The sequence below is a fragment of the Drosophila sulfurigaster genome, chromosome 2L (assembly GCF_023558435.1).
Source record: "Drosophila sulfurigaster albostrigata strain 15112-1811.04 chromosome 2L, ASM2355843v2, whole genome shotgun sequence".
In the NCBI taxonomy this organism is placed as follows: Eukaryota; Metazoa; Arthropoda; class Insecta; order Diptera; family Drosophilidae; genus Drosophila; species Drosophila sulfurigaster.
Genome location: NC_084881.1, coordinates 16,148,342 through 16,164,309, shown reverse-complemented (window position 1 = coordinate 16,164,309; position 15,968 = coordinate 16,148,342). Strand labels below are relative to the sequence as shown.

The window sequence follows — 15,968 nt, the reverse complement described above, 5'->3', positions numbered from 1 at the left end:
GGCTGAAGGAAGCTGCTAAAGCGCGAACGCGGAACACACACGACGATTTTTTGAGCATTTGACGCGGCTCCTTGGCGAAAGTGTCAGAGTGACAGTGTGACATGCCCACTTCCCTGCCCTACTTGACGCTGCTATGATTGTTCCTACTTTACGAGGGTTGCCAGAGCAGTAGCTACTTGGAATAAATTCAGTCTTAATATTTAAAGATATTTTAAATTAAATAAAGAGAAATGATCAAATTTTAATGTATATATATATACTATATTAAATTAATTAAAAAATGATGCTAGCAACATTTTAGGGTATATTTTATAATGAAATATTATGTCACGCTTTTGTTTTATGTTTTTAAAGTAATTTGCAACTTCTCAAATTCTATTCAACATCACATTTATATTTACATTTATTAATGGCGATATTCTAATTGATTATAAAAACATTTTAGCATATTTTAGTCTTCGAAAATGAAAATATTCCTACTGTAAACAATTTATAAATACCCAAATTCGATTCAAATAAAAGATTTCATTTGAATATAGAACCATTATAAGCATGCACATTTTTCTTAAAATACATATTGAAATGATCTTGAAAAAAATAATTTTCAAAAAAGTAGCAACATAGTAAAATACCTATAGAAATTTCATTATATTTTGTATTTAATTTGATTTTATATTTTTTTTAGAAACTACATTTTATTTCCCATAATGAAAGGGACAACCCTCGTCTATTGAGTTTGTTGACTCTCTTGAGAGTGTTTTGTTAGCGCATAAAAGTGTCAAATTACTGAAATCATAGGGAGAAAGAGGGAGAGAGAGCATAGAGCACAGGGCTAGCGGATAAGCGGGATTAGTGCGCTTGTTAGTAGCAGTCACTGTAACACAGTGAGTCTTACATCAGATTCGTTTGATAATTGGCGGATCTCTGACGTGTAATGAATTCTGACGGACTGTCACTTGCAAGATTTGCTGCGCTGCATTACATACAATGTCTTTGGGTTAATTGGCACTGACAAAGGTCTTGACTTCAGTGTGTTCCAAGTGAAAGACTGAGAACTGCAATTTGTTGACACCGTCCAATCAATGCAAAGGTTTTCTGAAAGTTGCAAAACCGTTGCGTTTGCGTTTGCATTTGAGTTGTGTAATTACACAAAATGACAGCGTAGTGCAGAGCAAAACGAATGGGCGTTACTCTATTTGCATGCCAGTCATGTCCGGTTTTTACTTTGTTGAGCTGCTCTTTTGGCCTTTTGGTGGTTGCTTTTGTTTCAGCCATATTCCCGAGCACACTCCATATTTAGTTACAACTTGAAATTATTTGTTTTGCAATACCACAGTACAAAAAAAGAAACAAAAACAATATGCATACTATGCTAATGTGCTGCAATCAGCATTTAGCCGACTCGTAATTAGAGGCATTGCAAACATTCACTTACAGCAGCAACTCGAGCGACAATTTCCATAGAAATTATTAATGTTTCGTAATAGTTTCGATAATATATAGGTTATAATCAAGTTCATAGTGAAGGGTTGTTGAAATATATTGCTATCTTATTAAGAACAAATAGAATGAGGTATTACTATAACTAATATTTAGTTCAAGTCCACTATTAAAACATTTTTACAATGTTTCTGATTATGAAATTCCATGCCATATAAATAATTTTTTAACAACCTCTAAAATTGCCGCAAGTATAGAGAACAAATTACAATTCGATACAATAATTCATTTAATTAAAATTCAAATAAATCTATCTTAGTAGATACTACTTTCAAATAAACAGATAAACCCCAATGTATAGAAAAAGACACTTTATAAATATTTTCATGTATATTATTCATTATTTTGAGTCTTTTATGAGTCTAAGCCATAATAGCAAAAAATTTGAATTGTGCATTTCTTTAAACTCTCAAAAACTACCAAATATATTCTTTAGTAACATTCAAATATTTAAAAGAAAAATTTAGAATTTTCATTTCATAAAAATTTTCTTTGAACTATCTTATGAAATTGTGCTGTATTTTGAATAGAGTTCTACAAATATTCTCTATAGCGATATAAAATACATTTAATACAAGATTACATTTGAATAGCAACAAGTTGCATTTTAAACATAAGTATAACCTTGAAATTGCTCCCCAAAAAAGGAGGCAAAAAAGGATGCGGCGCGTGCGATGCGAATGCAATGCAACTGTTGCTAATTAGCAGACAGGCGGACCAAAGCGTTAAAAACGCTGCGAGTATGTGAGAAACACAAAAAAAAAAAAGAAAATGAGAGACAGGGAACGGTCAAAGAAACTCACTCAAATGTACAACACAAAGCGGAACGTGTTGGAATTGTGTGAAACGAAAGGCACTCAACGGAAAGAGGAATAGCAAGAGAAACAACATCAGCAACAACAACAATAACTACAACGACAACAGCCGCAGCGAGAGATAACAAGAGACGACAACGGCGAAAAGTTGTCTAAAAATGAACAAGAACAACAACAACAACGGCAGCAACAGCAACAGCAAGAGGAAACATGAAAAACCGCAAGCAAAACGTTTGCACTTCATAAATGCCAGCGCATGTGCCAGAACGAGAGCGAGAGAGCACCGCAGAGTGAGAGCGAACGCAACGGCAAAGCGCCGACATTTTTAATTGTAAATGAGTTATGACGACGTCGAGCAGAGGCCGCATATGTGAGTGTGTGTGTGTGTGTCTGCTGAGTGGCCGTCAACACGCAGCGACGACGCGAGAGGAGCACAGCGACGAGCGCAACTCCCACTCAAGCACTTCGTTCCGGCAGCAGCGCATGCGTGTGAGTGCAATGACAGCAAGCACCACAGCACACTTAATTGCCATCACGCTCTCTCTCTCTCTCTCACCAACACACAGACACACTCGCATACAACTTCCCCCGTTGCCGTTGCTTTTCCCAATTGAAAATGTGAGTTGAATTTTTGTTTCCAGCACAAATTTAACAGCTGCCGCACTGTTCACTCCTGTGCGTTGGCATTGCGCTGCCTCTTCGATACGCTGGCTCACTCGCACTTGTGGCGAACAAGTTGGAAAACTGGTTCCCGCTGCCATTCGTCGTTGCTGCTGTTGTTTGTCGCTGTCGCTGCTGCTGCTGCCGCTGCTGCCGTTTTGCCGCCGCAGCTCGCCAAGTTCCCTCACAATTTCCAACACAGAATTCAGTTCGTCGTCGCCTGTCTTACGTTGCGCACACACTCAATCCGCGTTGCGCTGCAGTTTCTACATACACAGTTACAGCTAACAGCTAGCTACAACTACAAAAGAGAACTCGCGTGACTTACAAACACACACACACACACACTTACAGATTTTACTGCCTATGCGTGTGTGTTGCATTTACCGTTACACAGTTTTATATATACACACAAAGTGTTTACTTTAGTGCGAAAAATGCTGCAAAATTCATAAGTGTCTCAAGTGCTAACAAGTGCCGCGATCCACCAAAAAGATACAATATCCATCAGATACAAATTATCTGCTGTGTTTTTAACTCTCTCTCTATAATACACACTCTCCAAAGCAAAAAGCTTTGCCAAAATGCTTGTCGGCTCACATCCGTATCTATGCAATGGCGTTCTGCCGCCCGTCTCCGCTGTTGTTGCTCCCAATAGCAACAACAACAACAATAACAATAACAACACAGCCACGGCAACGGCAACAGCAACAACAACGACGAGTAACAAAAGTGCCGCCGGCTCAGCAACGGATTTCTCCATAGCTGCAATCATGGCACGCGAGGATGCCTCCAGTCGGGAGTCCTCAGTGCGCAGTGCAAGTAAGTTAATAAGACAAAATGATAAAACCCCTCCAATATAAATTGTAGTTGACAAAGACAGCAAATGTTTAAAGTATCTTTAGCAAACTTAAAGCACTTCTTAAAGTTTAATGCACTACGAGTAAGCCAGCAAAAACCTATACTTAATTAGAGAGATCTGACGTTTTAATAGTCATTTCAAACTTTGCTCTTTTCCTCTATGAGTATTTCACACGAGTTTTTCCGGCTAAATCAAAAAGTATCAAAGCTCATTGCGTCATATAATTAACCCCATATTAGCAGCAATTAAACTGTAGCACCAATTATCAGCTGCTGTGCTAGCAAAGTGCCCATAACTGAAGCCGTCGGCTTGCTTGCAAATTAGTAACTGTTTAAGTCCTATTAGAATATTGCTTGGCAAAGTGCACTTGCCTTTCAGCTGCAACAAATTAAATTGTTGCCACAATTACTCAACATATATACAGAGAGGAACACTAAAGTTGCTGTCGCTTGGCGTTGCAATAGAAGAACTAGACAATCTATAATTATAATGCACAATTAACGGTCGGTCAATCGCTGCAATCAGAGTCCAACTTGTATATAGGAAAAAAACGTGTTTGCAACTCGCCGACGGCATTCGCGATTAAATATACACCCAAGTGGGGGGATAAGAAGGGTGTGGTAGGGGCTGGGGACACACACAGCACACACAACGGTAATAATATTCGAAATTCAAGCCACTTATTGAACTTTTGTACTAGTTTTGCGTATTCCGATTAGTTGCAAAACAAACCAATTTAAATATTCATTGATGGCAATCAAGCAAAACAAAAAGCAGCTAACAAAAGCTGCTAATTATGTTAATTAGCGTTCACAATTTTTATTAATTTTACGAGGCGCAAAAATCAGCGACGGCAAATGCCAATGCTTCAAATTATTTATTAAATGTATGCATAAATATATACTTTATTTATGCATTTCTTGAGGCAACTCGTTTTTTTTTTCACTGTGTGTTGACTCAAGCTGCGACAACAGACACAACAAAATCACAAAAATAAATTTGAGTTTTTGTGCCGACTTTGCATTTTACAACCCAAAGGGCAAAGGCGTCGGTCGGTCTTTCAGTCGATGCAGAGCGCACACTATAATATTAAAGCTTATTAATTTTAAGCAGCAACTCGAACAAAGCAAATCAGCAGCAGCTCTATAAAGTCATTAAAACATTTATAGAAATTTTCAAACATAATATTATGACAACAATGATTATGATTGCTGTTGTTGTTGGTGGTGAGACACCTTGAAACGAAGCGACTCGGTTGAAGAATACGTATTGAAGAGTGCCAATTAAGCGGCAATTATTCCACTGTAAATGGAAACGTAACGGAAATTACATATGACGCCGCAGACAATGAGGCGACGACGACGTTCTGTCGTGTAGAAGTTTTCAATTTTCTTGTGTCTTGTGTCACTGCAAGCAACATGTTGCGAGAGAGTGCAATTAATTAGCAACATGTTGCCGAAGCAAATGGACTGCAGAATTACATGTACTTTCATTCAATTTGCAGCCGCTTCATTCATTTAATTTTCAATTTACTAACTCTTGATGTTTTTTCGTTGTTTCTTTTTGCTACTTCCCAGGTCCCATTTCGGTTGAGGATGAGGTTGACGTTGATGTTGTTGACTGCAGCGATGCTGAAGAGCCGCCAACAAAGGCGCGTCGTCTTAACCACCATCATCATCATCATCACAATCACCACAGCAACAATAACAACAACAACAACAACAACAGTGTGGCACACATCAATTCAAATCACAAGAGTCGCCAAAGCAACGGCGCCAACAATTCAGCGACTGAATCGCAGCTAAACACAAGCTCCACAAGCAGCCAAGGACGCTGCTCGACGCCACCGCAATCGCCGGGCACCGAGGACAGCGAGGAGCGTTTGACACCCGAACCGGTGCAGAAGGCACCAAAAATTGTTGGTTCCTGTAATTGTGATGATCTCAAGCCGGTGCAATGCCATTTGGAGACCAAAGAGCTGTGGGATCGCTTTCACGAATTGGGCACCGAAATGATCATTACCAAAACTGGAAGGTAAGCAAAATTGGCATTTACTTAAACTGGGGGGAAGGAAAAACAGTGAAGAGGAATGCAACAGACAATTTCTAATTATATTCCAACACATCGTGTGTGTGTTTAGTTATCTCTTTTTGTGCAACTGTTGTCAGCTCACATTTCACATTTCCATTGCACTTTGCGTTTCCCCCCTCCCCACACACACCTTGACTGACTTCTAAGCATAGCAAATTTTTGCAATGTCAACACAAATTTCATGCAGTCGTCACATAAAAGAAACCATTAAACTGTGTGCGGTCCCCAGGACACAGATTCTACCTGTGTCTCTCGACCGCATTTTCTGCAACATGAGGAGAGATTTCTTTTTGGTTGCTCGTTTTTCGTTTTCGTTTTGTCGTTTTCTGGGCGTTGCTCTTGTCAGCAGGATAGGGCAGGACACAATGACCACGGGTTGTCCACACCTAGCTCCCACTGACCACACACACACACACACATAGCTGAACTAGTGAACTAGTTTGTGGACCCAGGAGAGGAGGACACACGCACACACTCAATCTCTGCCCTTTAATGATATTGTAAAAATCACACCTTAGAGCACACGCAGACACACAAACTGGGCGGTCCCTGGGCCATTCTTTTAAGGCCAGGTTATGTCACACGCAGGCTTAGAACGCATTAAAACCACAGGATGCCATAGCTAAAGAGTTTGTTCCCCCTTTTGTGTGCACTTGTCAAAGCAGCCAACAAAAAAATAGAGAATAATACCAGTAATAATAATATTCCCACTTTCTAAGGGGGGGTTATAAATTAAAGTATTTACTAGAAAGTGTAATGTGTGTGTGTGTGGCTCTCTGACTTTAATTAATAACAAACAAGGAGAAATCTTTTGTACAAAACGAAAATCTTATTTTTATATTTATCCCTCTCTCTCTCTCTACTTTTACAGACGCATGTTCCCCACGGTGCGCGTTTCATTCTCGGGCCCGTTGCGTCAGATACAACCTGCCGATCGTTATGCCGTGCTGCTGGACATAATACCAATGGACTCGAAACGCTATCGTTATGCATATCATCGGTCCGCGTGGCTGGTGGCTGGCAAGGCAGACCCAGCGCCTCCGGCCCGTCTCTATTCCCATCCAGACAGCCCCTTCAGCTGCGAGGCGCTGCGCAAACAAGTTATCTCCTTTGAGAAGGTCAAGCTGACTAATAACGAAATGGATAAGAACGGACAGGTGAGTTGACTTCAGGCTAAGCAAAAAGAAACAAGACAGACTTTCAGGCAGACAGCCAGAGAGAGAGAAAGAGAGAGTTAGGTAGATTGATATCTGAGTCTTGGCATTGAGAATCGAGATTGTAGGCGCGATAGACGCGTGTTAAATGATTGATAATTGTGCCTGGCTTAACGCTGAGCAATGCAATAAAAATGTGCATAATATGCAAGCAACAGTTGCATTCAATATGAGTAGAGAGAAGCTTTAAGCATATATTTAACTGACATTTTTTTACGTTCATCAATGAAAATTTAACAGTTTAGCCAATACTTTTTTATACATTAAAGTTCTTAATAAACTAAAAGAGCTTAGGACTTTGAGTGATCTAATTTTTATGTACAATATCAAAGCTAATTTAAAAGACAGCTTAGCGAAAACTTTTCTGTAAATATAAATACCCAACGACAACCTAAGAATTTGACTGATCCAATTTTTATATAGATGAAAGCTTATGATAATTTAAAAGGAAGTTCAGCGAAAACGTTTCCACAAATGAAATCCCTTAAAAACCTCAACTAACTTGAACATTTTCTCGATTCTTTTTTGCCTTCTTCACAGATTGTGCTCAACTCGATGCATCGCTATCAGCCGCGCATTCACTTGGTGCGCCTGGCACATGGCCAGAGCATTCCCAGCAATCCCAAGGAGCTGCAGGATCTGGACCACAAGACCTATGTGTTTCCGGAGACCGTGTTCACGGCTGTCACCGCCTATCAGAATCAGCTGATTACCAAATTGAAAATCGACTCAAATCCGTTTGCCAAGGGTTTCCGTGACTCGTCGCGTCTCACCGACTTCGATCGCGATCCCATGGAAGCATTGCTGCTGGAGCAGCAATTGCGCTCCCCGTTGCGTCTCTTCCCCGATCCCCTGATGCAACAGTTTGCCGCCCAACAAGGTGGCGCCGATCCCGCCTCGATGGCCCTGTTCGAGAAGGCGCGTCAGCATCTGCAAATGTTTGGCGGCAATTCGCCGTACGCCCAACTCATGATGCCGCAAATGTATCAAGCTGCCGCCGCTGCACCCCCGCCACCTGGTCTGGGCGCCTTTCACATGTTCCAGCAGCAATGGCCGCAGCTAACCGCCGGCTTTTTGGCCAGCGCCAATCAGCAGGCGGCCGCCGCTCAAGCCGCAGCCCAAGCGCAGGCGCAAGCTCAGGCCGCTGCCGCAGCGATGGCGGCGAATCGCACACCACCGCCACCGCCCACAGCCTCAACGCCGTCGTCCACATCGTCGGGATCGCCGTCGCCCGATATGCGACCTCGGCAATTTCAACGCTTCAGTCCATATCAGCTGCCAGCGCAGTCAGCGCCGCCGCCGCCGCCACATGGAGCGGGATCGCCGCCAGCGCCCGCCTCTCGCAGCCCCGCCCACTAGACAAACCAGGCTGGCATTTGCCCAAAAACAGTATTAATCCAAAAACAAAAAGAAGAAGAATGCAAAAGAAAAAAAAATCAACAAAGTAAATGTTATAAATTATTTGTTATACACTATCTATCTATCTCGTTCTCTCCTCTCTCCTCGTTTCTCTCGCTCTCGTTTCTTTTTGTTGTATAAAATTTCATTTTCGACCCATGTACAGTTAAAATGTTGCGCTAGTAAATTTTTGTGTAAATTAGTTAAAACATATTGTAAAAAATGTTTCAATGTTGTTCGAAAACTCATCTCAGTGTAAAGTTTAAAGCAAAATTCTAAAAAATCAAAAACAAAAAAAAAACAAAAGTAAATCTGCTTCATCTTTGTAAACACTAAACGTTAGTTATGCTATCTATAAATATAAATAAATTAATAATATATTCATAGTATTAACATAAATTCATAGACGCTTCAGTTAGTTTTATTTATATGAAAATTCTAATTTAAGTCGAAACAAGAAAATACAAAGAAAATTCAACTAAAATAATACATATATGTTTATTCAATGTGAACAAACACACAAAAAACTATTTAAAGAAAATTTATTAAACAAAAACAAAAAAAAAAACTACAAAACATAAAAACACAATAAAAGTATAAATATGTGAATCAAATATGTCTGGCAATGATTTTTTTATTGAGTAAAATGTGTGAGAAAGTCGAAATCAGGAAATTTCGAATCTCTCTAGGCAACCGAAAATAATCTCGACTCGGATTAACATTCTCGTTCAGCTCGTTATCCTTAAAGCCTCCACATAAATTAGAGTACCAAAAAATGCACTTGACTTGCCAACTAGGCAAATATCCTGTGCTCCTTTTTTGGCTGCTGCAGTAGTGAGGGAATTTCTCACACGTCTGCACTTGTTTCGTTACACTTTTCACTCTCGCAAGCACATCCTGAGTATCCTTTTTGGCCCCATAGGCGTAATTCCTCTGTTGCAAGTGACGCGTTGCGTTCTGCAGGCAGAACAAATTGAAAGCAGACAAGAAACGATACGAAAGAGCAGCAGCAGCCGTCGGGGAAAAATGTTTAACGAATGCATTTTCATGGTCACTCAAAGTGAACAGAACAGTTTTTCATTACCTTCTTTTTTGTGTGTGGTTGTTGTTGTTGTTGTTGTTGTGCCTTCTCTTGGGCTTGTTCGAGCCAAAGATGGATGATCTTGTCGTTGTGTGTGGATAAGCGTAACAAAATTGTATTGAAAGTTTGTTTTTTGGGTTAACTCTTCAAGCGTAAATCAGGCCAGGCAAATCAAGAATGCGCCACAGTCAAGTTGATAAGTTTATTTCGAATAAAATAAAACTACCACCAAATACAAAGCCACTTGAGCAGGGACTAATTATAAAGAAATTAACTTTTAATGGCACAAGGATAAACATCAACGTACAAACACTTCCTCTAATTATACTACAAGTTATTCAATATACCAAAAAAATAAATGATATTATATATGTGAAAGGTGCAATCGACATTTGTCTATCTGCCACCTAAACATTGTTGTAATCGTAGTCACTCGACCCCTCGAATGTTTTAGTTGCGCTTGAGCATTATTTTATCAACGTTCGCCGATCTTTTGGGTGTCTCAGTTAATTACAAACTAATCACAAAAACAAACAAAGCATTAGGCTATCACCAGACAGTGATCTTAACAGGAGCCAGCAACGAGAACAAGAACAGCAACAAGAACAACAACAACAACAACCAGAGGGAATATGTCAAATGTTGAGCTAATTTATAAGCAAGGCCGCCAAAGATCCATGTAGTTCCAGTGTCAAAACAAACAGCTCGACGCGGCCCCCAAGAAATGGTAACACATTCGACTCATTTGTGTCTGAAGTGGAAGTGAGAGAGAAAGAGAGAGAAAGAGAGAGATATTACACACACACTCACTGGACTGTGCGTGTGTTTGGTGCGTGGTGTGGACGCTGATGTCGCTCCCTTGGCATAAATTTTCCTTCCTTTTGGCGTTTTCGTTTTAATTTGAATGTAAATGATGCTGCGACATTGCCGGAGCACAGCACATGGAGCAGCTGTGAATATGCTTTTGCTGCTGCTGCTGGTGTCTCCTTCCCTTCCCTTCCCTCTCCTCTCTCTCCCAAATTCACCAACAACAACAACTACTTTACTCATGTACAATGTACACCCACAAATCAGCGTTGGCAGCCAGACAGACAGACAGACAGACAAGGGAGAACTTCCATGAGGTTAAATGTCAAAAGGCGCTACAAACAGTGACAAAATATTTAATTTTTGGGGCGTTGGTAAATATTTGTGGCACTTAATTGGCCGCCGGGTGGCGGGTTCCATTAATTTATGACACCCGAAAAATGTGTATAAGCCTTGTCAAGGTAGAAACTTAATATGCTTATTTAATATGATATGGAAATGGAGAAGGCTGAGCAAGAAATTCTTATTACATTGTCAAACGATGCAACTATTTATTTAATAAGTGCAAATATTAGAGCATTGGATATTTATTATAATAAATTGAATTTGTAGAGATCTTAGATATTATATAGATATTTTATATATTTTCAAATATTTTTCCCAATTAAAAAAATATTTTTGAAACTATTCTGTAGTCTTTATCAAGGTAGAAACTTAATATGCTTATTTAATATGATATTGAACATTACATTGTCAAGCGTCGCAACTATTTATTTAATAAGTACAAATATTACACCTTTGAATATTTATTACAATAAATGTAATTTATAGAGATCTTAGATATAGATATTTTATATTATTTTCAAATATTTCCCCCAATTAAAAAATGATTTTTAAACTATTTTGTATTATTTATTTGAATATATTTCGCAATAATAAAACTAGTTTAAATATATGTTTAAAAGTTCTATATTTTTGCGAAATTTATTCTTAGATTTCTCAAAGTCTGAAAAAATATAAAACTTTAAACTTTATATTATCTACAGGGTGTTAAGCACTCTGCAATCTGATGTTCCTTAGAAACACAATCATTGAGCATTTATTGAATTAATTTTTTATAGATATGAGATATAATCTTTCATCCAAATTTGATTAAAAATTTATAAATATTTTTCAATATTACCAAAATTAATGTGTTTAAATTCTTTATATAGAACATAACTTGCAGTAGTATTATCCTCAATTATCTTTAGTTTCATCATGTTTAGCACTCATGCTGGTGTCACCTATTTTTTAAATGCAACATTTATAGATTTTACATTATTAGCATACTAATTTTATATAAATTTTAAATATTTTTCGCAGTTTAAATTGTAAATTGTAAATTTTATTGAAAATACTCAGAATTCTATAGAATTTTTTTGAGTACTTCTGTTAAAACTATTTCAATATTTTTCATAGTCAATCAAATTATTTTTACATATTTTTAATAACGATTTCTATAAAATTTATTTATTTATCTTTGATTTTTTAAATAGTGCTTAAATCTTGTGTATCATTTATTTACAAATCTAAAAAAGACTTTACATTTTCTATGCTCAATTATGTGCAGCTTCATCATGTTAAACACTCTTGATGCTGTCACTTGGCAGCAAGATCAAGCGATACCACTAAAAGGTGCAATGTCTGTCTCTCTGTCAGTTTGGTTCTTTTATTGCACTTTATGCTGTTCGGATGACATTACAAAGTGAACTAGCAATCAACGCGCTGCTGCCACGCCCCAATCATTAACCCAAACATGACCAGGCAAAGAGTGTTGGCCCTAACGGTAGATGGGCAAGTATGTAGCACTTGCAACATTATGCGGCACGTGCTGCATCAACCGACACGTGTGTGTGTGAGTGAGTGTGTGTGGAGCCCATTGGGCAATGAGTTAGTATAGGACTGTCGCTGCTACTGAACTCCCTTTTGCTACCTCTGCTGGACTCTGGAGCTGAGGAACATGACGTTGCCCTATCGCTTGGGCAATTCCCTGATCGCCCGTCCTGGCGCCCCGTCGAGTGAAAATTTGTAGAAATTAACGTTTTTATTCTGTGCCATGCAGTGCAGTGCAGTGCAGTGCGGCAAGCTTGATTGTAATTAAATGATATTGCAGAAAAATCAATAAATAATTGGCAAACACGCAAATTGAAAAGCGCCGCCTTTGCGATGATGTGCAGTTATCGTTGATAAACTCCTCCTTTTGACCCTCTCCACTCTTCCAAAAAAGCCCATCAAGCAGGTCTCGAACCTAATGCTAATTGAGCTGCCTGATAATGGCTTTATAAACACACAGTCCAAACTCTCCAAGTTGAACATGTCAAAGGCCAGAAAACTGTCCTAGGCTGTCCAGCTGTCAAGCGACGGCTAAGGAGACGGGTCGAAAATCAATTAGATGGCCAGAAGAAAAACTCATATATCATTAACAATTTTCATGTCATATTGCATTTACGTGTGACGTCTTGAGGCCTTTCGCCTAAGGTTCCCCAAACACACACACACACATTCTCGTGTTTCCCCCCTTGTTGTCAATTCCCCATCAAATACGAAATGAAAGGCCAGCCAAACAAGGCTGAGACAGACGACAGACGACACATTCATCAAATATTCAAATACAACAATTTACACATGCAACCCAAAAGCCCAGAAGAAAATCAAATTAAATAAAATTTTATACGAAAATTAGGAGAAATTGCTTGTGAACGCCCCTCCACACACTCACACACACATACAGAGAGACAAACTGATAACTATAATTACATTTTAGACGAGAGGGAAAATTGATTTTTATATTACAAGTTTTGCTTGGGCATTTTATTGTCTCAACTTGGCTAGCGTGTGAGGCCGTTGAGGTCAGGGACAAAAGCTCTGCTCACTGCACATGGTTCAGAGGAGAGGTAAAAGGGTTCACAGCACTTCTCCAACTCCCAAAAAATAAATCCCACTCTGTCTTTTTGCTGAGCATTTAATGCTACTCTAAATGAAAACTTTTTGCCCAAATCCTTGTGGTCAACGTCTGACGAAAATATCACTTCTATCTAACTAGTGAATACCCTAAGGAATTCAATGTATAATGTAAGTTTTAAATAAGAATATACACAGTATGTTGTAGTCAATCATTTACTGCAACTCGTTGTTGCTTTGCCAATTGATTAAAAGGCTTAGCATTTGAGACAATTGGCCATTTCGGGGACTTGCTTTTGGTGTCGGCTTGGTCCAGCAGCTATGGAATTAGTGGCAAATTAGTATCTGGCACTTTGTGCACAAAATGCCGTTAAATGTTGGGTGCCTAATGTGTGAGTTTATGGCCAGCAAGAAAAGTATACGTATCTTGGAAATACCACAGGGATTAAAAGCCAATTGTCGTGGCATGCAACTATGAAATTGTGCACAAAGTTATCGAAGAAAAAACGAACAAAGTTTCGCTAAATTGTAAATTTAAAATTCGCATTTAATTTTACTTATAAAAAGCGCATAAATTCTCAGATAGATTACGTTAAGGCTAAAATGTGGCCATAATAAATTGTTATTCATTTCGAATACGCATATATTTGTTTTTCTACATTCGGTTTGAAGTCGAATTTTATTAATTTCTATGATATACGCTGACATTTTGATGAAACGTTGCCATTGAATGCAGATAAGCATAAGATATGTGATATGTGTGTTCCGAGCGGGGTAAAAAGAAGAATGACAAAAATATCAGCAAAAACGAAACCAAAAACAGCAGCAACAAAATGTTTAAAATGTTGAACACAATTTGTAAAACAAGCAAGAAAAAAATACATAAAACAAAACGTGTTATTGGACACATTTATATAGATTGTGTGTTTTCGTGAATACGATTTGAAAATCAACTCAAATTACAAGTGAGGAGCAAGTTTCGATAGGAAGTTTGGGAAGCTTATGTTCCGACTAACTGCAAATGTCCAACAAAACCAACAAAAAAAAAAACTCAAACCGAAACAGAACGATCGCATAAATATGCATAACGAAAAAAAAACAGCCAAGCATTAAAAGATACAGATACACAACACTTCATTAGCAGCAGACGACACCGCAATGAAATTGTTTGGGAGCGAGTCGAAAACAATGTTCGTTAAATAAAAAGCTCAACGAAAGAGAAAAAATAATAATAAAATGAAATAAAAACAAAATACAACAAGGTAAGTAGTAAAAATCTGCGGGTTCGACACGAATCTCTGAAAATGTTGAATTTTAAAATATGCAAAAATCGTAAAAGAGTGAAGAAAAAACTCAGCAGCAAAGTCATAACAAAAGCTTAAGAGCCAAATGATTTATGCGACTGAGTGTGTGTGTGTGTGTGTGAGTGGATCCCAATGGATTGGACATAAGAATATCGTAACGAAACGCCAAGACGATGCATAAAAAATCTTTTGTTAATAATGTCTTAATAGAAAAATAGTTGCAGAGAGCATAAATAATATCGATAGCCAGAGGCAGGGCGAAAAAAGAAGAAAAAACAGGGCAAACACAGCAAACAACAAGAACAAAAAGTTGACAAAGTCATTAAGCATTTCGCAATGTCTTCGACTTGAGTCGTGGATATATCTATATACTACTTATAAATGAACTGGGCTGGGCACAACCAAAACTTGAACTTGTCTTTCTCGCTGAGTTGTTGTTCTTTGCCAACGCCCACAACGACGAATATGCTACTCAAACAATTTTTTTTATTGGATTATGACAGTTGACACTAACTTTAACAGACATTTCACAAGTAACTAAGAATACGATGAATATAAATAAACTATTTATAATATTAGATGCTTAGATGAAATAATATGTAATCACTACATTTGAAAATATATAATCAAAGTTAACTTTTGGGATTGCACATTAAACTGCAAATGTCTATTAAAATTAATATAACAAAAAATACTACAATATACTAAATTATATATTTGGTATATTGATATAGTAATACATAAAATATACCATAGAGTACAAAATACACCAGATTGTCATTCAAAGCTACTCAAACCTGTAATATGTATAGTATATATTATATACTATATTTTAATTACAGTTAACTAATGGTATTCAACATTAAACTGGATATTTTAATTAAAATATACCAAATTAATACAAGAAAAATACTAAAATAAGCGAAAGGATACATTTTTGGTATATTCATATAGTGCTATATTGAAATATACCAGATTGTCAGCCAAAGCAACTAATACCCGTAAATTAGCAGGAGTTTTTACATATACAAAAGTATTTCTTCAATAGCTTCTAGAATTTTTATTTAATCCAAAACAAATTTTTTGGGAATCACAATATATTTGTATGAACTAAAAAAAATGAAAATTCAACACTAATGAAATATACAATATAATCATAATTATCTTTGGCTATTGAAAATTGAGGTGTAAATTGCAATTCATCAATAAAAAAAAACATTCGCAAAAAATGTTTCTATATTTGCCTCACACTAGATGTAACTCACTCCAGAATACTATATATGAACATGTGCA

At 37.8% G+C, this 15,968-nt stretch overlaps 1 protein-coding gene across 1 annotated transcript; it reads left to right on the top strand.

The window, feature by feature from the left end:
• Positions 1 to 3,186: 3,186 nt before the first annotated feature.
• LOC133847469 (T-box protein H15) lies at positions 3,187 to 8,970 on the top strand. The gene is made up of 4 exons (XM_062282547.1): positions 3,187 to 3,797; positions 5,415 to 5,871; positions 6,800 to 7,085; positions 7,683 to 8,970. The coding sequence occupies exons 1-4, from the start codon at positions 3,560 to 3,562 to the stop codon at positions 8,499 to 8,501; spliced, it is 1,800 nt and encodes a 599-aa protein (XP_062138531.1). The 5' UTR covers positions 3,187 to 3,559; the 3' UTR covers positions 8,502 to 8,970.
• The last annotated feature ends 6,998 nt before the right edge of the window (positions 8,971 to 15,968 follow it).

Coding starts and splice junctions, on each gene's coding strand:
- LOC133847469 (XM_062282547.1), top strand. CDS start 3,560: ATGCTTGTCGGCTCACATCCGTATCTATGCAATGGCGTTCTGCCGCCC. Junction 5,872..6,799: donor ATCATTACCAAAACTGGAAG/GTAAGCAAAATT, acceptor CTACTTTTACAG/ACGCATGTTCCCCACGGTGC. Junction 7,086..7,682: donor AAATGGATAAGAACGGACAG/GTGAGTTGACTT, acceptor CCTTCTTCACAG/ATTGTGCTCAACTCGATGCA.